At 39.5% G+C, this 22,893-nt stretch overlaps 2 protein-coding genes across 4 annotated transcripts; one reads left to right on the top strand and one right to left on the bottom strand.

Annotated features, from left to right (window-relative positions):
* Window positions 1–53: 53 nt before the first annotated feature.
* Arpc5 (Actin-related protein 2/3 complex, subunit 5) lies at window positions 54–1,112 on the top strand. Its single transcript, XM_073970052.1, has 2 exons — window positions 54–426; window positions 520–1,112. Exons 1-2 carry the CDS (start codon window positions 217–219, stop codon window positions 760–762), a joined length of 453 nt encoding a protein of 150 aa, XP_073826153.1. The 5' UTR covers window positions 54–216; the 3' UTR covers window positions 763–1,112.
* A 2,993-nt stretch (window positions 1,113–4,105) lies between these two features.
* On the bottom strand, window positions 4,106–21,329 carry Drp1 (dynamin related protein 1). Of its 3 annotated transcripts, none has more exons than XM_073970050.1 (8): window positions 21,039–21,329; window positions 20,835–20,940; window positions 9,395–9,539; window positions 8,211–9,327; window positions 5,175–5,532; window positions 4,885–5,101; window positions 4,603–4,814; window positions 4,106–4,528 (listed from the first exon to the last, which is right to left on the bottom strand). In XM_073970050.1, exons 2-8 carry the CDS (start codon window positions 20,934–20,936, stop codon window positions 4,472–4,474), a joined length of 2,208 nt encoding a protein of 735 aa, XP_073826151.1. In that variant the 5' UTR covers window positions 20,937–20,940; window positions 21,039–21,329; the 3' UTR covers window positions 4,106–4,471. The 3 variants fall into 3 exon arrangements, with proteins under 3 accessions (XP_073826151.1, XP_073826150.1, XP_073826152.1); XM_073970049.1 differs by having other exon boundaries at window positions 20,835–20,965; window positions 21,039–21,319; XM_073970051.1 differs by having other exon boundaries at window positions 20,835–20,965; window positions 21,267–21,319.
* Window positions 21,330–22,893: the final 1,564 nt, after the last annotated feature.

The raw sequence follows: 22,893 nt of genomic DNA, 5'->3' as shown, positions 1-22,893 counted from the left end.
AACTGAACACAGCTTGCTATCACTTATATTCGTACAAGAAGAAGAGTATTGACATTCGTTGGGTACGTTCAGTGTTTTGTGTTCCAGATATCAATACCGAACGACAGAAGTGAATCATTTGCATTGTTTTTATCTTTGCCACAAAAAAGAACTTTATAATAATTCCAGCAACTTGTTTTCTGTTGTAAGAAAAAGTAAAAAGACTGCAATCATATAATGGCCAAAAATACCTCCAGCTCTGCATTCCGCAAAATCGATGTAGATCAATACAATGAAGACAACTTCAAAGAAGATGAAGCCGATTCTGTAGCAAATACATGCGACGAAAACCTAATTACCAACTTATTGACAGAAGGCAAATGTATAGAGGCTTTGGTGTCTGTCTTACAGAATGCTCCTTTGAGATGTAAACAACAACATGTCAAGGTAAGACAAAATAAGGATTTAGCCTTTGGCGTTATGGTTACTAATTTGGATTTATTTCTATGCGATCTCGCCACCCTTTATTCCTCTCAAAAGGACCACGCCCTCAATGTTACCCTGAAAGTATTGCTCTCAATCAAATCTTCACAAATGGATCAGGCGGTGGAAATACTGGAACAAAATGATCTACTCGATGTTCTTATGAAATATATTTATCGTGGATTTGAAATGCCCTCAGAAGGCTCAAGCGGTCACTTGTTACAGTGGCATGAAAAAGTCTTTGCCAAAGGTGGTTTAGGCTGCATTTGCCGTGTATTAGCCGATACTAATCGTGCCTAAAAGGCCAAATGTTGTTCATGGAGGAGGAATTGTTAATAGTAATTGTAATTTATAATACAACAACCTTTTGTCATCAACATTGATCTTCTTAATGAGTGCAAGCCATTAAGTTAACATAAACAACAGTCAGTTTTATTAATGGATAATAAATGGTTTGTTCCAGTACTGCAAGTAGCTTCTTGCAGGTTTTGGAGCAGGCATAAAGTTTAATGTTTAGTAAGTAGTATTTGTCTAATTTTCTACTATGAGTATTGCCTGATTTTCATTTATAAATTAAATTTTAAATTAACCAAATCTAAATTTTTGTATGTACCTATTTGAAAGTTATTTTAATAACATGTTTTCTTTTACTTAAAAGATGTTTTTATTTGAAATTAGATGGAGTTCTTAATAAAAAGATAATTTCAGCTGAAACAAAAAAAAAATCAAAGGGTGAAACAAAAACCAAAATTAAGTAAGGATAATATTTAATAACAATTTAATTTAATATAAAATGCAGCTTTAGAAAGTACGACTGTATTTAATCTAGATTAACATTTTTCAACATTGTCGATTCTCAGGCAAGAAGCTTTTTGTCTCGATGGATGCTGAATATCAAATCTTTGAATATTCTTTTTGAAAAAAAATTGTTGTTCGTTTTTCGTATGCCCCCGAGCATAGGAAATTTGTTGTTGGTTGCCATCACTGCAAAGCAAACAAAGTCCCAATTGAGTCGTCATCCTTCGCAGTCCCCCAACAAAAGCCACATACGCAGCTCTTAGTAGTGGTACATGGGGGATGTTCTCCGCGGACCGCATTGGCACGATAGTTGTTTACGGCATCTGCGACTGCATCTTTGTTATTGCTATTCAAACCTGATTGATAGACTTGCTGGGATTCTCTCTTGTAACGTTGGATCTCCCTGTCTACATCATGCAGATCCCCCTTGACATGCCTGGGCGGGGGTCCTATCCTCCATATGATGATTAGGATGACTCTCACGGTAGCACCCGAGCAAGCACTGCAACGAAAGCATGTCATTATTTTGCAGTACTGGAAGAATCTTTGTCTCCTCATGTAGATGATCCATTGAAGACATGAGGAGGCATCCTGTTACAGTTCTCAGGGCTGCATTCGGGCAGGTTTGAATATTTTTCCATCGCGATGCGCACCACACTTGCTCCACAATCTTACCACAGACATATCTATCGCGTTATATGTGGTCAACAAGGTTTATTTGTCTGCTGCCGGCCACTGACCTGAGGACCTTGTCCCTTCATCTCAGCTTGTCGCAGATGAATATGGTGTCGAATGTAACCCCTTAAATTTTAGAGGTTAAACAGTTCCCGAGATATCACTCCACCTTGGGGAACTACATGTTAAAGTCTACGTGGCTTGGACTTTTTCTTCCTGAATTCCACGTACGACTGGCGTCCACACATATAGATTATTCAACGTTTCACACTTGGCCGGAGGGGTTGTCTGCTCGATGTCCTTAAACAAGGTGGAGTGCTTGACAGAACCAAAGGCACAGTATCCTATTGTACGGTTTGTTCTGGTTAAGTCATCGACTAATACGCCACCCTGAGCTTAAAATTTTGGTGAGATACTCAGCTCTGTTGTAATGTAATGCTGCTTACGGGACCCATGCTGATGATCGGCAACTGGGATAGCTATTTCTGATGCCGGGGAGGAGTAAAGCCTCAATGGTCTTTGCTACAGGCGACAAAAGCAAAATCGGTCTGTACGATTCACCTTTGATGGCATCATTGCCTGGCTACAATAGGGGAATCACCCTGTCCATTTCCATACTTCAGGAAGAATGTGGTGTCAGCCGTTTCAGCATTACCACAGAGAACGCTTTGGATGACTTAGCTCTCCTGATGGCATTCGCAACATCATCCATTGTAAATTGTTTTAGTTTATCCTCGGCAGGAAGAGATCTAATACGACGTAATACTTTTGGCCCTGTCACTCCCCGGGGTGCTCGACAAATTATCGTTTGAAATAACTTGCGCAAATCTTCGGGTCAGTCAACGTAACGTCGCCAAACGTGACTGAGGTAATATCTTCCTTCTTTTCAGGGTTCGAAAGTAACTAAACCGTTGCTCACATTTCACTTATTCCGGCTCCAATGTTGCAACTCTTCTGATGATTTTGCCACATGTTCCGCTAATGTTCGCTGACCAACCTGTTAACTTCCACTGTCAGCTCACTGACTCTGTGGTCACTGAGGTTGGCTCGACGAAGCTTTTCACGCTCATTTGCTTATGCCACCGCCTCCGCTGGGAAATTCGGTCTAACTTCGGGTATTCGACCACCAGGTATTTGGCGAGCGGCTACAAAAGTGATGATGTCTCGGAACGTCCTTTCTGTTACCCGAAGATGAGCAGATCTCTGAAGCGGTGATTTGTGAACTCTCTGAAACTAGGCCAATTAGCTTTCCCAGAGAAACGATGGATTGCCAGGTGAAGTCATTTGTCAGACCAGTTGACACGATGTTGTTGTTGTAACAGTATTTATATGTTAGTATGTTATGACAGGATAGTTAAGTTTGGTGAACTGCGACACTCTCTGCTAGTTCTGTTAGGGGCGTCCTCATTGACCATGCAAAACGTCGAGCTATTAATCTGCTCCGCCAGCACTATACCCTTCTGGTGGTTTTAAAGGATCTAATGCCAAATCTCACGATTAGCATTAAAATTCCCTAAGACCAGAAGGTTATGACCTTCCAAAAGAGAGTTAATGTTTGACCTATTACCTGGAGTGCAGCTGTTTATCGGCGGGATGTATACGTTCAGCAGTTCGGGATATTGGTCTCATAGGTGAACGGGGTACTGTATATTTTTTAGGGCGAAAAATATTCGACTATGGGTCATTGCGTCTATTCACTATTATGTTTTCTCCCCATTAGTTACCACACTTTGCAAACAATAGCCCCAAAGTTGGCATCTATAACACTTGTTGTATATATTTTTTATTTTATTGTTTTAAGTCTGGAGTATTTTTTATTTGTTCAAAACTCTCCAAATTAGAAATTAAAAATCATTGCTTTTAACCCTGCGTTTACAAATGCCAGTATTGGCAAGACAATAGCAAAAATACAAACCTTTTTCACAAATACATTTATAAATTTTTAAATATGTATAGAGACAAGTATGAATGTATTGGGGAAAATGGTTTGTAACTTTGCTATTGTCTTGCCAATACTGTCTGTGTGTAAACGCCTAGTAAGCTAGAAATTAACACAAATAAATACCGACTGCGTTCTATTCTATTGGAGATTAATGGTTTTGTATTTTCTCGATATTACTAAATAAATACAAATACAACATAAAGAAAGAAAGGAAGTAATAAACAAATGTTTGCGTGGGTGTAGTAAATAGCGAAAACAGTGTTTAACAAGTTTTATTTAATTTTTTATTTTTGTTTTTTTTTTTTTCTTCCTAACGTAGACACAAGTTTTTGAAAGAGCAGGGACAAGCGTTGCTAACTCCTTTTATTTCTTCCAAATAGGTATTATGTATGTCATATATGCTATTTCGTAAACGCGAACAATTAAATGTGTGATAGATAGGTGATAGCGGGGAATTTTGGGTTTTACGGTTTTTGATTCTTTTGAAGAGCGAGATGATGAATAATGCTGACTGTATGTTGCTGCGATTGATTTGAGTGCTATTGTGGTAGCGTTGCTGCTTTTTTCATGCGTATATATTGTTCTGACTGACATCTACCACATATGGGTTTCACGGATTTCACTAATAATGTGGTTGGCATTTGTTAAAGCCTAAAAAGGAATGATTAAAATAAAAAAACATTAATAGACATTTTAAAACCAAAATGCCTTTGCTTGCAACCAACCTTCAACATATCGGCCGCTTCTCTTCTACGTATCGCAATGTGATCCGATTCATTGAGTAATGTATCGACAGTATCCGATTTGTATAAATGTGTTACCAATTCACTTTGTAAATTATCCTTAACATAATTAACTAGAAAATGCATAACGGCCTTTGGTACTGAATCTTGTATGGATTTGCGTACAATATAGAAATAGGATTTGATTAAACGTTCTGCAAGAAAAGAAAGTGAAATGTTTAAAATGTAACCCTTCAAAAGCGAACGAAATAAAATGAAAGTTACCAATAACATCACAATCCTTTTGCTCTTTATCGGTTAAACGCCTTGAACCCTGATTGGCTGGTACATCGGGCAACAGATTTACAGGTTTCACGGGACTCATTAAAGAATTGTGTAATGGAGTATTGTGATTAGAGTTGTCAATACTTTGGGCATTGTTGGAGGCTGGAGGTAAAATATTCGATAACCAGTTACTTTGGGGATTTTCACCGATATGATTCTGAGGAAGAAAAAAGTATATAAAAATATGTATGTAGTATATTGTTTGAGCTAGTGATTCCACCAGTACATACCTGTTCTCCAACATCATTATGATGTTGCTGATCTTGGTGTTGTTGTTGCTGCATCAGTTGTTTTTGTTGTTCTTTTTGTAATTGTTGCACAGCCATTACCTGGGGCGAGGAATTTGTTGTTCTTGGGGTATTTGAACGTCTGGTCAATTGTTGTTGCTGTCCATAGGGATCCATTATATTATCTGTTTTCAATAGACTTGGCACGAGGGCAGCATCCTTGTGAAAGTCGGGATGTTTTGTATTGATATATGCCAATTCAATGGCAACTAGATTTTCCACCATAACATTTGTGGTCGGTAAACGACGGCGCAGCAACTGTGTAACAACATCAACAATCTTTTCATGGAGTTTTGGGAATCTGTAAAAGAATAAGAAAAGAATAGACAAATGAGGTGCTTGTTTTTAATGACCAGTACGTGGAATGTATGGGGGTCGCAGTCAGGTGTGGAACTGACGAGGTTGAATTGCTTAAAGTATACATACCGCCGATAAATAGCTGTACTTCAGGTTCTAGGCCCAACATTAGCCTGCTTTTGGAAGGTCATGAGCGACTGGTCTTGGGGAACTTTAATGCTCACTATGAGCTGTGATATTTGGTCTTTGGAAATGGCGAGGGGGTATACTGCTGACTGAGCAGATAGAGATAAGATAGCTCTACGTTTTGCACGGTCAATGAGGACGGCCCTAACAAAATTAGCGGAGAGTCTCACAGTTCGCCAGATATAACCATACAGCCCACGGTCAATGAGGACGGCCCTAACAAAATTAGCGGAGAGTCTCACAGTTCGCCAGATATAACCATACAGCCCAGTCATGAGTACCAACTCCCCTTGAGTTGTTTCACTTTCTCCTTTAAGTTGCAACGGCAGAAAGACAAAACTCACAGGGAGTTTACATTCATGATCGGGCTGATAGTGTCACCTTGTCTGACAAATGTCGTCGCCTGGCAACCCGTCATTTCTCCTGTATCAGACCATCTCCCCATAATTGTATCCATCAGTAGACCGACCTACTTCATTACCTCTGAATGCCACACTTTCATTAATCATGGGAAAGCTAATTGGCCTAATTTCAGAGTGTTTACTAATCACTGCTTCAGAGATCTGCCAAACCCTTCTGATGTTCGGTTAGCAGAAAGGACGTTTCGAGACTTCATTACTTCTGCAGCCGCTCGCCAAATACCTGCGGGTCGAATACACGAAGTTAGACCAAATTTGCCAGCAAAGGCGGCGGGATTAGCAAACTAGCGTGATAAGCTTCGTCGAGCCAACCTCAGTGACCCCAGAGTCAGGGGTCAGCATAAGCGGTACATGTGGCAAAATCATCTGAAGAGTTGCAACATTTGAGCTGGAATAAGTGAAATGTGAGCAACGGTTTAATCACTCTCGAACCCTGGAAAGAAGGAAGACATTACCTCAGTCACGTTTGGCGACGTTACGCGAAGAGGTGCGCAAGTTATTTCAATCAATAGTTTACGAGTACCCCGGGAATAACAGTTTGAAGCGAAGAGTACTACGTCGCATTCCATTTATTCCTGCCGAGGATGAACCACCACAATTGATAATGGATGATGATGTTGCGAATGTCAACAGGAACCCTAAATCATCTAAAGCATTGTGCCCAGATGGAATCTCCATGGCAAAGCTGAAACAGGTGGATGAGTCGGGAGTTGGGTATCTCACTAAAGTTCTCAACCTGTCGCTAGCCACCCTCATTGTTAACGAAGTTTGGAAAATAGCAGGGTGGTCCCGCTACAGACGCCAGGCAAGGATGCCAGCAAAAGTGAATCGTACAGTCCAATTTCGCTTTTGTAGTCGTAGCAAAGACTCTTTGGGCTTTACGCCTCCCCAGCGTCAGAAATAGCTATCCACTATCCGAGCCTCAGCATGGGTTTCGTAAGCAGCTCATATTAGTCGAGGACTCAACCAGAACAAGAAGTGCGAAATCACAATGTTGGTGCATTCTGCGACAAACTGAGATGTAGGAACAAGGACCTCAAGTCCCTAGCCGGCAGCACTTGATGTGCAAATAAAGAAACCTTGTTGACCACATATAACGCGATACGTCGGTCTGTGGTAATCTATGCGGGGCCAGTTTGGTTCGCGAATATAAGTGCAACGCAATGGGAAAATATTCAAACCTGTCTGAATAACGCCCTGAGAACGACAAGAGAAGACGAAGATTTTTCAAGTATAGCAACACAATGGCATGCTCTCATTGCAGTACTTGCTTGGGAGTTACCATCCTAATAAGCAAATGATGGACAGCACTCCCCCATCCAGGCATGTTAGGAGGGATCTTCATGTTATAGAAAGAGAAGTCCAACGTTACAAGAGAGAATCCAAGCAAGTCTATGAAGCAGGTTGAATAGCATTCACACGGATGCAGTCCCAGGTGCCATAAACAACTATCGTGTGAGCACTGGGAGAACATCCCCCCATATATTGCAGCTGAGGTCAGCAGCAACGACAAACCGGTCGTTTGTAGTAGTTTTGGCTCAACTACGCTCGGGATGGTGCAGTCGTCTGAATTTCTATAGGCAAGGTTCGATGACACTATGCAAAACATCTGCCCAGCATACGGCACAGGCCCGCATGACACACTGCACCTTTTCAACTGCCCTGCCAAACCTGCTCAATTGCCCCATCGAAAAAGCCACATTCCTAGAACTGGATATAGACCCATAGCCAGACTAAGCAGGAAACGAATATGCGAACATGCATGCTAGGACATCGTAATAGCATGAATGGAAACGAATTAGCTGTCGAACTAGCTCGAGGTGTCTCTAAATAAGTCGATCGATATACCAATTATAGAATCTGTGCGTCCACCGACGTCCTACGACAAACTTAGTAACGTCTAAAAAACACTAACACTTCGATCTTCTCCCCATCATCATCTCTACAAATCTACACAGGATGAACACAATATGGCAGTTCATCCTCAATTATAACCTTATGGATATTAAATTAAAAAAATCTCTATGGAGAAATTAGTTGAGATACTATGTACAAAAATAAATTCACAAAATCTTACCTCAACATTTCCTGTTGTACTTCATTGCCGCAGTGCTGGACAATACGTTGCATTTCTTCATGAATCAATTCCACGCAACGTAACGAAGGCTCCTCCAGTCGACGAATCTGGCGTTTGACTAGCAATTCAAATGACACTTCGGGTACAAAAAGTGCTGGTCTCGGACCAGTAGCATTTCGTATAGCGGTAAGAATATCCATTTTAGTTAGACCAGCTAAGGGATGAATGGAATCAAGTGTGCGTCCAAAGGTCTCATGGAAAATATAACAAATACGTGCACCACCACACAATTCAGTGGTCTCAATATTACGTGCCGTACCATCAATGGTCGAACAATAGGCGCTGGCAAATTTCGTAATAATTTGTAATAAAGTTTGACTCTTATCCTTGACATCTTCACCATATGAATTTAGCAGAGATTGGAATTGTGAAGACATAACATTGACACGTGTCTTTAAATCCGGCAGGCAGTCTCGTATGTGATGCATTAAAAGGCGATTTAGAGTCTTTGCCAAGTAGGGTGTACCATTACGTGTAGCCAGTGTGGGATATTTACGTTGCAAAAATGCCGCCTCGTCTTTCAGTTGTTCCTCAATGTCTTTGTTGTCTTTTATGTCTTGTTGTGAACGATTGATGACACCAATAATACCCAACTTTACAGGTATAACACGACCACATAGAATATCAATGGCATCCGTACCAGCATCCATGAGATCGAGTTTTGTAACTACAGCCAATGTTCGACGGCCATCAGGATCAACATCTTTGGCTAGTTTTAATGCTTCACTTGTTGCCATATCTGTATTGGCTGCTGTTACAGCCAAAATTATGGAATTGGGATTTTCAATATATTTCAGGAGTAAATCTTTAATTTGCTGTTCAATATCTTCGGGTTGGTCACCAACTGGAACTTTTGTAATGCCCGGTAAATCAACTAAAGTTAGATTTACCACCCGGGTTGAGAATATTTTCAAGTTGATTGGTTCGGAGCAAATTCCTTTGTTACTACCGGCCACGCGTTCTGTTTCTTCTTCAATTTCCGTGCGTATTTGATCAAAATCGGTGAATATCTTTTTGGTGTGCAGAAATTTACCCCATTCCTCCACGTTGAGTGTGCCTGTGGTGGAGAATAAGGTAAGTATGGATTATAAGTCTGTTATAGTTTATAATTTCGGAATAATTACCATTTTCCGCCGACCGATGATTGCGATCCGATAATGGACAGTGAATTAATTGTAGCACCAATGGTCTCCTTGTTACAATACCAGTACCTCGTGGAAGAAATGAACGCCCCACAAGACTTTCTAGTACAGAACTTTTACCGGAACTCTGAAATGAAAGAGACAAATGCGTCAATAAATGCAATTGCAAGGATTTAAAATTGGTTTTGATGCTGCCATAAAAACAGAAATGTAGACGCACTCAAAATCAATAATGATTGAAAAATAGGTAAGAAAGGCATATAGCAATGTGAATGTCGAATCCATTCATTCGGCTCTTAAGCTGTCCCCTCCTCTTCGATCCTTACAAATTGGATCGGTTTTTCTACTTAATTATGAATGTGGCTGCTTCGATGGGATGTAACCACAGATGTACGGGAGTGAGTTGAGTAGGTTTTGCAGGGCAGTTGAAAAGGTGCAGTGGGACGTGCGGGCGTGTACCGGGCAGATGTTTTGCACAGTGTCACCGATCCTTGACATTCAGACAGCTGCACCATCCCGAACGTAGTTAAGCCAAAAATACTCTGGTTTGCCGTAGAAGCTAACGCTTCTCAGCTGCGATAGGTCGGGATGTTCTCCGAGGACCGCATTCACACGATAGTTGTTTGTGGTATCTGCGACTGCATCTGTGTGAATGCTATTTAAACCTGCTTGATAGGCTTGTTGCTCTAGGGGTTCTGTCTTGTAACGTTAGACCTATCTTTCTAAATCACTAAGATCCCTCCTGACATGCGTAGGTGGGGAGATCGATCCACCATATGGTCATTAGGATGGCTCTCACGGTAACACCCGAGCTAGTACTACAACGAAAGCATGTAATTGTGTTGCTGTACCTGAAGAATCTTTGTTTTCTCATGTAGATGGACCGCTGAAGACATGAGGAGGCACCCTGTTGCAGTTGTCACAGCGGCATTCTGACATGCTTGAATATTTTTCCAACGACCCGATGGGGCTTGTTCCTACATCTCAGCTTGTCACAGATAGCTGTGGCATGCGCGGATGACAGGAACATACTGTCGAATGTGACCCTTATAATTTTGGGGTAGTTTGCGGTCGGAATTCTGTTACCGTCTCACCTCTGCCGTCTAGGTGTTGAACAGAGTGGTCGTAGATTTAGTGTTTGCATACTCCTCTTGTGGAAAAATTTGGGAAGATTAGGTGGGTAGAATACAGGAGAGATAGAGGATAAACAGTTCCGGAGATAACACCACACCTTGGTGCGCTCCCTGTTTCACTCTACGGGGCTTGAACTTTCTTTTCAACACATATAATTGATTTTCCAATGTTTCAAAGTTGGCGCAAAGGTTGTCCGCTCGATGTCCTCAAACAGCGTGGAGTGTGTGACCCTCTGGTGGAGAACTGCGCCAAGCCACCGCTTTGCTGCTTCCTCGACAAACTCAATAAACTATACGCAGAGAAAACCGTAAAGATCTGTCAAGACGGACCTGGATACAAGGTATCGAAGTCAATCTGGCCGGCAATCTCAGGGCGTGAAAAAGTTGTAGGGGTCATTGCAGAATTATATCTATTATAAGTGGGAGGACAACGAAATTGAGTACTAAAGGCTACGTGAAGATGAAGAAGGTATCCTAGACTGACAATCAAAAGCCACAGGCTGTTTGTGACCATGATATTGCATCTCTCGGCTACTTATGCTTCCATAGATCCTGCGGCCCTGTTAACATATTGCATGAACCTTAAGTGACGATGGGACGGATCATCCTAGACTCAATTAAATTAACCCCCAATCAAGTTCAATTGAACCCTTTTTGTTCCTTACCTCACTGTGGTATCTACTCTCCTTTTTAGGTCTTCTATAGCAGACAGAGGACATTTTATTGTCTTCTATAGTAGACAGAAGATCTTTCAAGGTCTTCTCCAGTAGACAGAAGACCTTTTAAGGTCTTCTCCAGTGGGCTGAAGACTTCTTAAAGTTGCTCTAGTAAACAGGAGACCTTTTAAGGTTTTCTATAGTAGACAGAATGACTTCTATAGAAGATAGAATACCTTTTAAGGTCATCCCTAGAAGACATTTTAAGGTCCTCTCTAGTAGACCGAAAACATCTTAAGTGTACAGGAGACCTTTTTTAGGTTTTCTATAGTAGACAGAAGACCTTTAAAGTCTTCTATAGTAGACCGAAGGCCTTTTAAGGTTTTCTCTCGTACAAAGAAGACAATTTAAGGTCCTTTCTAGTAGATAGAAGACTTTTTAAGTTCTTATCGAGTATACAGAAGAACTTTTAAGGTCTTCTATAGTAGACGGAACACCTTTAAAGTCTTATACAGTAGGCCGAAGGCCTTTTAAGGTTTTCTCTCTTACAAAGAAGACAATTTTAGGTCTTCTCGAGTATACAGAAGACCTTCAAGGTCTTCTATAGCAGACGGAAGAGCTTTTAAGGTATTATCTAGAAGACAGAAGACCTTTTAAGGTCCTGCCTAGTAGACAGGAGACGTTTTAGGTCTACCCTAGTGAACAGAAGCCCTTTTAAGGTCTTCTATAGTATACAGAAGAACTTTTTAGGTTTGCCCTAGTAGACAGAAGACTTTTAAGGACTTCTCGAGTATGCAGAAGACCTTTTGAGGTTTTCGTTGGTAGACAGTATTCTCTACTAGACAGATGACCTTTTAAAGTATTCTCTAATAGACAGTTGATCTTTTAAGGTAGTCTATAACAGACAGAAGACCTTGAATGTTCTTCTATAATGGACAGAAGCCTTTTGAAGTCTTCCCTAGTAAACATATGACTTTTTGAGGCTTTCTCTAATAGACAGATAAGCTTTTAAGGTCTTCTATAGTAGACAGAAGACCATTTACGGTAGACAAAAGACCTTCTAATGTCCTCTCTAGAAGACAGAAGAGTTTTTAAGGTCATCTCTAGTAGACAGAAGATGTTTTAAATTATTCTATAGTATAGCCTTCCTATCCTCTTGTCTTTTTTCAGGACGAGCACAATAATTTCGCTAATTTCCGAGTGAAGTGGCTGCCTACAAGCAACAGCACCCACGTATCATATAATCTAATCTAATAGATAAGGCTGTTCTTTTTGCAGTTGTGTATTCCAAACATTTACCCATCATAACTGTGTATCCAAGTGTATTTTAATGACGAAATGGTTTGTCTAGGTAATGGTATATAAATTATTCAATCTCCTTAGTTATTCATTATGTATTACTCGACATTTTATTTAAACTTACAATTCTATTAAAAAACAATATTATGACAATATCTTGTGGTTGGTTATTCAAGAATATTCCGTTTTGTCATCGTCAGAATATGTCAACCATAAAAACACAACACAACTGATTTAAAATAATAAAATTGATAAATTGTTTCTTTCAACCATAGAATATATACTAAAATAATGTACATATTTATAAATTTGTATACAAATGTGCATACATAAAAAAATATGGAGAATCTCGAAAAGGAATAAAATGTTACTTTGAAAAAAGTTAATTTTCAACCAGAAGGTGTTCGTTTGTTTAATTGAAATCGACCACGTTTTTCTAACAGTCCAGCAGTAAATTATTGGAAATCAATCAATTCCCTGTAGGAAGTGTGGGGTCATGTGTTGACATGTCGCCACTTTGTCTACTAATATGGTGACAAAGTCAACACTTTGTCACCAGGTTGTCAACTATTGATACCTTTACCTTAATAAGAAGAAGCATTGTGTGTATTGACAGATGAAGGCATCTTTTTTTAATTTTTTTAATTGTTTGGCGTAAAATAATTTTTGCGGTTGGTGAAAAAAGTGTTTTTGTAAAAATCAATAAAATATCGTGACAACTTAAAGCATATAATTTCAATAACAAGTATGAGCAAAAGAAAATATAAAAGACATGTGAAAAATAAACAATTCTATAGCAAAGTACGAATTTTGAGGCGACTAACAACATTTGTGGTGAAATCTCGACAATTAGACAGTATGTGGAACCCTTAGAGAAGATTGTGGAGCCTGATGTATATATTGTCCCGCCTCGCTGGAAATGCTGAATGCAACTAAACATAATAATGAATTACAATGTTGGAGAATTATTTGTCAAAAATCGATTGTGAGATTTTTCCAATGTTATACAGCTGTAATAGGCAAGCAAATTTAAGGACATATTGTTTATTTATGTTTATTTATATATGTTTATTCTTTTCAATTCCTAGATCATCAACATTCAGCAAATCGCCTGATAAAACGTTAAGTGCAACAGAAGAAGAACTATATTAAGCAGACAAGTCATTGGTGAGACTTGGCCAAGAAAATAAAATGAAAACGTTTTTTATTATTTATATGTTAAAATGTTTAGGCAGCCTTGAAAACATTGTCTTTATTTACTAATTTTTACTTATGTGGAATCTTTGGCTTAGCCATTTAAAAAGATTAAAATACTGTAATACGCAATTTGTACATTTTTAGCATTTTCAATATTATTTGTTTTATTCTTTAATAAAATATAGTATTTAAACAAATGTGTAGCTTCATCTTCTTATTAAACGTACTATATAGCTGTTTTATCTATGAAAAGTTCCAAATAAGCTAAAAAGTTTAGTATTGAAAATCTGGTACTATTGACGCACTACCTCCATTGTCTATACTGACTCACTACCTCCAATGTCTATACTGACTTACTACCTCCAATGTCTATACTGACTCACTACCTCCAATGTCAACACATGGTTCCTCAGGAACTACTGACTTACTATTGACATACTAGTTCCATTGTCAGTACTGACTTTCGAATGACACGTTCATACAAAATGTCTATAGGAAATTACATTAGTTGTCTACAGTTTGTCAGTAGTACTGTTGACAATGTCAGTAGTAAGTCAGTATAGATTCACTATTGACATTTCCTACAGGGTTATTATTGCCCAGCATACGCACACAATTATATTTTGCACAGCGCATACCTCGAGTACAACACCTTGTTGCTGTGGATTAGTGGTTTTTATATCAATTGTCAACCACTTGAGCGCGGCAATAGACGGTTGCTGTTATCGCCAAAAATAAATGCCGGTGACGGCATAACAACGAATGCCATTAAACAAATTCAACACAAGCATTGACACAATTTCTAATGTGCTTTTAGGGAATGATAAAAACAATGGCCGCAGCAGCAGCAATAACAACAATTAACAGGTGGGTGAAATACACAATATTTTGGGAAGGAATGTAAACAAATGAATGAGAATTAATACTTTACAAACAACATATGCACATGTACTTAAATTATCACTATATATTTAAATATGATTCTATCATAAAGGAGTAATTAATTCCTCTTATTGCAAAAAGAAGTTCAAATCAACTATCAGGAAATATACATGTTGGGTGCAATATGGACAGATTTTCGTTCTGTCCAACAAAGGTAAATTTTATGCAATAATTGGACAAGCCAGATAATTATACATATTTTCTAGATAAATGACACGAAACTTCCTTCAGGGTGTTGGTGATTTTGCATTTTGACCGATAGCATGGGAACTTCTTATCACCGAGTAGCAATCAAACCCAAGAGGACACCAGTTATGGAGACAGACGTTAAAAAAAATTTAGCAAGCTAAAAAGTATCAGTCAGCTTCGCCGCCAGACATATAATACTCTCAGCAGGTGAATGTCCAAATAATAGCAAGGGCAGTGAACCTAAATGTGCTAAGAATAGATTCCTAGTTTTGAAAATAAGTAGCATTTCCCAGGTGAATAAAGAAGTTTTGAAAATTTTCAGCGTATGCTTTTAGACGTTTGTGGGGAAGGTATCAAAAACAGTAGGCCTATTTTTCCACTGGCAGACCTAATCGATACAGTCTATACAGAATAAAATTATAGCATTATAACAAAGGCTACAAAAACTTTGTATTTATTATGGAGTGACCCTATATTTATGAAGGAGTGGACACTTTATGGCCCATATTTCAGGAAGTATTGTCTTTCTCTAGCAAAAAAAATATAATGCTGAATATTTTTTCAGTCATTGTATGGCTTTCATGACAAACGCTTAGCGTAGTCTTTGAAAGTAATGAGTTTGGCTCTGAACACTAACACGCCGTGACACTTTTTCCTTGTGTTTTTAAGGGCGTGAGTTCAAACCCAAGCCTGGCTCAGCTGATTTTATTTATTTAAAAATTTTGCCTTTTTAGATATGAATTTAATTTCGAGAATAATTCCTTTCAATAGTTTATCGTGCCATTTTAGTTCGACAACGTAAGATTTTTTGATCTTTTAGACCTGTAATCAAAAGTGACATGGACTACCTTCGATGAAATTCCCAAAACAATTCTCGAACAGCCCGATTTAGGTTATTTAGAGGTTTGGACCAATATGTCTGGAAGCATAGACTTGCCCATGAACCAAATTATATCGCTGTAAAAAGGATTGCAAGGAGAATTTTCAGTAAAAAAAGATCCTCGAACAGCCCTTAAACTGCACTTAAGCGAAAATGTTGAACTTTTGTAAGGAAGACATTTTACGATGAGTAAAATTTCGCCCAAATCAAATACATTCTAAATTCGTAAGTAATCGTATTCATCAAACAACTTCGCTGGTGCCCACAGGGCAATTATCTCATTAGGAAATATGGACTTGGCCACGAGAACAACTTGCAGAAGAAAAATTCTAGAGAAAAAATGTATGTCGGAGGTACAAGATGGATTGGACCATGGTCTATATTCAAACCTGTCTATGTCTGGAAGTATATTGCTAGAAAGAAAATTTGGACCAAATCGGTTGATCCGAAAAATTTTGAACATTTGTGGGCGAGGTACCGAAAGGAGTGGACCAATTTGGCCCATCTTCGAACTTGATCTAAGTTTGGAGTAATATGGGTGACAGAATGTAGGACGGACAGGGCTAAATTAACTCCCAAATTGTTTGAAAATGATTTCATCCAAACATACTTGGGGTTTAATGTGGCTGCTTCAATAGGTTGTAACCACAAAGCCACTGGGGTTAGTTGAGTTTTATGGGGACCTGCACCGCCTGCTGGGCAGCGGTTTTGCACGGTATCATCAATCCTTGCCCTATTGGAATTTATATGGCTTCACCATTACGAACGCAGTTGAGCCAAAACTGCTCTGGTTTATCGCGCCAGCTGAAGGTCTATAACTGCGGTGATAGATAGGGGGTCCTCGAACTACCAATATCCTCGGGGAATATCAGTGACTATATATCACCACAAATGTGCTTCGAGGAAACGAAGGTGCACATACCCCATAGGGATGAGTGGACACTCAGCAGCCCACCTCTAGACGGTATAGAGATTTATACTGATGGCTCTAAGATGGAAACAGGCACAGGAGCAGGTGTCTATAGCGAATCCCTCGATATACAAATCTCATACAGGCTGAACGAATATTGTAGTGTCTTCCAAGCCGAAGTTTTTGCAATCAGGAAAGCTGCGGAACTGATTAACAACTTTAAAGAGGACTTATCTGGACCGGTGACTATCTTTGTCGATAGCCAAGCGGCCCTTAAATCACTCAAGTCACATCATATAAAGTCCGCGGCGGTCCTAGACTGCAAACTCGCTTTGGGGTCACTAAAATCAATCGTCACCTTGTGTTGGGTCCCAGGACACTGCAACATCAAAGGGAATGAAGCAGCCGATGAACTCGCACGCCGCGGATCGAAGTCCCCAAACATCACAGTTGACAACTCCAATAATAGAACAGGGCTGTCGGGATAAGTTTCGACAACTCTGGCAAAATACGTCAAGCTGCAACACTTCAAGGGCCATCTGGCCAAAACCATCCAAGCAGAGAACCGCCTCACTGCTCACGTTGAAGAAACCCGACCTGAGACTAGCAGTGGGAATTATTACTGGCCACTGCAGACTAAGAGCAATGACGTGCAAGTGGGAGGAAAGCTCGGCTGAACACTGCAGGCTGTGCGATGATGAAGAGGAACTAGAAACAATCGAGCACCTGTTATGCAGTTGTCCTATGTTAATCTCCAGAAGACTGCGTACCATAGGAGAACATATAACTCAGTCCTTAACAGCATTCTGCGAAACAGAACCGTCAGAATTGCTCTATCTCGCAAAGGGCCTGATATGGCTCCAACAAACAGCATTTAATCAAACACAAACTACAACCACAAACATACAATAACCCGGAAACTCTACCCACACTCTACCAGCTAACACCATCTATCTTCTTCTTTCTCTCTTCCTTTAACCTAACCTAACCCAGGGGGTGTACTCCGAGGACCGCATTCCAATGATGTTGTTGTAACAGTGTTTTTATTTTAGGTTTGTAAGTTAATTTTCTGTTTAATCTGGCTCTGGTTCTATCTCCAGTTCTAGTAATGTGACCACAGATCTACTGGAGCAGGGCAGTTGAAAAGGTGCAATGAGTCGAGCAGACCTGTACCGAATGATGGACATATGTTTTGCACGGTTTCATCGATCCTTGCCCTACAGGAAATCAGACGGCTGCACCACCCCGAGAGCAGTTGAGCCAAAACTGTCGTCGCACATGGCGCTCCTCAGCTGCGATATATGGGGGATGTTCTCCGAGGACCGCATTCACACGATATGAATGCTATTTAAATCTCCTTGACAGGCACGTTCATGTAGGGGTTCTCTGTTTTAACGTTGGATCTCAATTTCTAGATAATGAAGATCCCTCCTAACATGTCTGGTTGGGGAATCCTATCCACCATATGGTTTCACGGTAAACACCGAGTAAGTACTGCAACAAAAGAAAGCCACTGTGTTGCTGTACTGGAAGAATCTTTGTCTCCTCATGCAGATTGTCCACTGAAGACATGAAGAGGCACCCTGTTGCAGTTCTCAGGGCGATATTCTGACAGGTTTTAATATTTTTCCATTGCGTGCAATTATATTCGCGGACCAAACTGGCCCCGCATAGCTTACCACGGACCGACTTATCGCGGTATATATGGTCAACAAGGTTTCTTTATCTGCAGCCCAAGCGATGCCGGCTAATGACTTGAGGACCTTGTTCCTACATCTCAGCTTGTCGCAGATAGCATCTGGATGCGCGTACGGCATGAAAATGCTAGAATTTTGGAGTAGTTAGTGGTCGGAATTCTGCTACCATCGACCATGACATTCAACTCTGTTCTAACCTCTGCCGTCCTTGTGGTGAACAGAGTTTAGTGGCGGATATTTGCATATTCGTCGCCTTTCACAAATGACATCAGGGAAGTTACCTGCCGCCAAGTTCATACAGTCATCTGCATAGGTTACGATCTCAATGCCGTCTGGAGGGGCGGAATACAGCCCACTTGTTTCACACAACGGGGCTTGGACTTCTTTTTTATGAATTTTACGTACGACTGGCGTCCACACATATAATTGATTATCCAGCGTTTTAAAGTAGGCGGCAGGGTACTCTATCCGATGTCCTTAAACAGCGTGATGTGCTAGACAATATCAAAGGATTTTGATAAGTCGAGCGCCACCAACACTGTTCTATCGTACTGCTTGTTCTGGCTGAGTCCTCTTCTAATTTGTGTGGAGATGGCGTGTATGCTATGCTGCTTATGGAACCCATGCTGATGATCGGCAACTGGACAGCTATTTCTTACGCTGAGCCTCAAGAGTTTTTGCAACAACTCATTCTTCAGAAGATTTACCCATTTGTTCCCCTTTGCTCACCGACCAATCGTCAGCTTCAGTTTTCTGGTGTCACTAGGGTTGATTCTCATCACGCTCATTTACTAATTCGGCTGCCTCTGCTGACACATTTGGTCTCACATCGGGTATTCGACCAAATGGTATATACCGAGCGCCTGCAGCTGTGATAATGTCCCGGAGAAGGGTTGGGCAGTTCTCCGAAGCGGGGATTGAGGAACTCTCTGAAACTATTCCAGTTAGCTTTCTCCTGACGTTCAGAGGTGATGAAGTTGGACGGACTGCTGATGGAGGCAATTATAGGGAGATGGTCTGACCCAAGAGAAACGACGGGTTACCAAATTACCTTCAACAAGACAGCTAATGTTGGGCTTATAACCTGGGGTACAGATATTAATAGACGGGGATGAGTACGTAAAGCAAGATAATGGACCCAAAAGCTCTACTAGTGAGCCTAGTTGTAACTTTTTTTACTTCAGAGCCAATTCAAGACGCACTGCCAGTGCAAGCATAAGGAATTCGAAGAACAAAACTTCGATGAAAAACCCAGGCGAAGAAGGTCATATCAAAACTTCGTTTCCGATATAGAACACGAGACAGTCACCCCAGCTCAGTCTGTAACAACAGAAGGTCTGCCAAACAACAATAACATCCACCATTATTGTCAGTTGAAGTATCGCAGAAAATCAAGTTTATTTTGTCTGTTTAACATTTGATTTGTGGAACAGACCTTCGGTTATAATCAGTTAATTAAGGACAACTTGTGGCGAAAGTGTTCAGAGCAATAACAAATGGTCGCCTTGTCCGTTGATACCATCAATTTCGTTCATCATCGTCTCCATTGTATGATGTCAAAAACTAATTAGAACTGTATTCCGAATCCTATGTAGACAGACGTATTTCCACCAATTTGTGTTGGCTCTTTATTTTTATTCCGATATGGATTTTGAGAGCGCCTTCAAAATATTTCAATACTGTCGGTTGTCTTCTACATTCCTGCTTTGCTTCTATTAAACATCGTACTTGTCGATGATATGATTATCATCAGTTGGATGCCCTTAAAAGTGTGTGTGTGTGTATGATGTGTAATTTTTCGTGGTAAATAGTATAAAAATACAACTAAATACAAGTACATATTGTAGCAGTTCTACTAAAAGTCTTCGAAGAAAACTAAGTTCTTAAATTGCTTTCTAGAAAATAATGACAACAAAATGACCAACACCATAAAAAGACCCGGTCTTATAAGACGCTAGAAATAACAAAGAATACCGGTACTGGCAGGTCAAAGTATTCACAAGAAAAAGCTGCAATACACAAGTGTTATAATTGAAAATAGAAACATATGTAAATAAATCAGCGCACATTGAAATACTAGGATTCCTCTTTGGACCTCTTGCACCGCATATACCCCGCTCGTTCCATATGCACACACACGCAAACACCACCAAAAGCCAGCAGAGCATTTGCTTTTATTTTCTTCAGCATTTACCAACAGCCAGCAATATATTGATTTTCTCCGTATGTTTTGAAAGAAAAAGAACAACAAAAACCAAAACAATATTGTCATCTGTTATTACATAAACATTTTCCTACAAGAAAGTCCAACTCTATAGGTGTCAAGGAATTTAAGTTTTAAGGGAAGTGGAAAAAAGCATGTGCCGGTTCTTGTCAAGAATTATATAATTTGTATTGGGTTGCATTTTTTGCGCTGGCGACACGAAAATTGTTCATATTTCACGGGGCATGTTTGCTTATGACATTTTTTTCAGCGGCTGTGTTCACAAAAACACACAGAGCATTGATGACTTGCTTACCTGACTGCCCAAGACGACAATTTGTGGTAGTTGAATTGAATCCGAACCCACGGTATTGAATACATCTTGTAATTTATTGATCACCGGTATAAGAGCTTCCATTTTTCTGCCGAGAAGTTTTCAATTTAGTTCTTGTTCACACAAACGAAAATTTTCATTAATAAATATGCCAAACAAGAAGTTATGATTTTTTGCACACTAAACCTTGTATTCTTCTACCCTCCGCCCGTAATTCCACCCTTTCTATTTGGGACGTTAGATAAATATGGGCTTCGCGTACGTTTTTCTTTCACAATTGTTATTTGAGATCTATTAAAAACCCTTAACAAAAAACAACACGCTTTGGCGTTTAATCCAATATCTATTGGTAATACTATTCTGCACAAATTTTATGCAATTCTTTCTTGTAATTTGCAATTTTTTATTAATCACCCGCAGAAAAAATATTTTCGCTGTTAATCAGAGAACCGCGCCGTACTAAACTTACAATCCAACGGCGGCAATTGAGTGAAACTTGAATCTTTATCTGACGGCGTTACAGTAGTGGCAACGATTTATATGCACAGTGGGTACAAGTATATGAGAATACATTAAGGCCAAATACTAATTTGAAAATTAATGCTTGGTTTACATTTACGAAATCTACTCGATTTGAACTGTCAATTCCTTTGCGTAGACGTCAAATCAAAACTCATCTGAAATCCATTGGATTTCCTTTGACGTTTAAGCAATGGAAGTGACAGTTGAAATCGAGTGGATTTCGTAAATGTAAGCCTTTGATATTAAGTCAAAAATTCTATCAGCTCTTCGCTTAGTTTCAGTGATTTGCTTATTCCTTAACGAGGCTGTTTTTTCTTAACATGACCCGTCGAAGCGTAAACTTAATAGTCGCTTAATACCCTAGACAGGCGGCCGCATTAAAGGCAGGAACAGAATCAATCGTCGATTGCTTTGCTTGCTTCCCCAATGTGCTTTTTACATTAGCACGAAAAACAGGTTTTAGGGCTGTTTCGTCATTTATTTGCTATAACAGGCAACATTTTGCGTAATTTACCACACAAAAATAAATGACGATAGCTGCGTCATTTATTCTAAACAACGCACGAAAACACCATACTATTATACGCAACCCTGCTTTTTCATCATAAACTACCAAAAAAAATGCATCTGTTTTATGATGTCTTTGTTTGTTTGTGTGTGTTGTAGAAAAACAAAAATACTCAAACGATGACAAAAGTGTAAATAAATGGTTAAAAAACTTGCAAAAGCTATGTTTTTTTTTAATTTTGAATTAATTCAAGTTATTTGGTAAACATTAGTGTTGTTAAATTCTTATTTTTCTGAACTAAAATTATTGTGTGCGTGTGTATGTGTTATTGTATCCGTGTGTATGTGCGATTGTGTGCGTAAGCAAATGACGCAAAAAACAGATGTAAATACACTTCATTTGTTTCTAGGATTTCGTAACCCTGCGTTTACAAAAGACAGGACAGTTGACTTCATGTATTGATTGTCAAAAACCCAAAACTTGCCTCTGTGACGTAGGCGTCCAGACAACTGCAAAAACAGTTGTAAAATTATGAATGAAAACCATAGATTTCCTTTTGTTTTCCGTTCACATATTTTGTTTTTGTACATATTCGTTTGTTTTCAACACATTTAAATTATCATCTCACTTCTTTTTCACAAAAATGTCAAAAATTTGTTAACCCTGTTGTCTGTGAATAACTGATAGACAGCTGGGAGACAGCCGACAAATGTATGTATGTGTTAGTAAATCAGAGTTGTATTTGAAGACAAACTGTCTGGTGTAAACGCCTAGTAAAACGAAATCATTTAATGTGCATATGTAAATTGGACTCAAATGTCAAATTATAAAGGAATGCCAGAGCCTCCTTGCAAATCCGCCTGCGTTCCCCTTTAGGAGGCTCTGGCATTCCTTTATAATTAGACATTTGGGAAGCAAGCAAAGCAAGCGACGATTGATTTTGTTCTGGCCTTAAGTTGTATTAACTCCTTGCTTGCTTCTGATAAAAGAATAAAAAAGAAAGGGGCAACC

Source organism: Musca autumnalis, unplaced genomic scaffold, assembly GCF_047663935.1.
Source record: "Musca autumnalis isolate F117 unplaced genomic scaffold, ASM4766393v1 scaffold_2, whole genome shotgun sequence".
In the NCBI taxonomy this organism is placed as follows: domain Eukaryota; kingdom Metazoa; phylum Arthropoda; class Insecta; order Diptera; family Muscidae; genus Musca; species Musca autumnalis.
Note: the sequence above shows the minus strand (reverse complement) of the source record. Positions and strands in the feature narration are given on the sequence as shown.

Bases quoted from the DNA above. Each gene is read 5' to 3' on its own strand.
- Arpc5 (XM_073970052.1), top strand. From the start codon at position 217: ATGGCCAAAAATACCTCCAGCTCTGCATTCCGCAAAATCGATGTAGAT. The intron at 427-519 runs GTAAGACAAAAT...TCCTCTCAAAAG, and splicing joins GTAAACAACAACATGTCAAG to GACCACGCCCTCAATGTTAC.
- Drp1 (XM_073970050.1), bottom strand. From the start codon at position 20,936: ATGGAAGCTCTTATACCGGTGATCAATAAATTACAAGATGTATTCAAT. The intron at 9,328-9,394 runs GTAATTATTCCG...TCTCCACCACAG, and splicing joins TCATCGGTCGGCGGAAAATG to GCACACTCAACGTGGAGGAA. The intron at 4,815-4,884 runs GTAACTTTCATT...CTTTTCTTGCAG, and splicing joins AAAGGATTGTGATGTTATTG to AACGTTTAATCAAATCCTAT.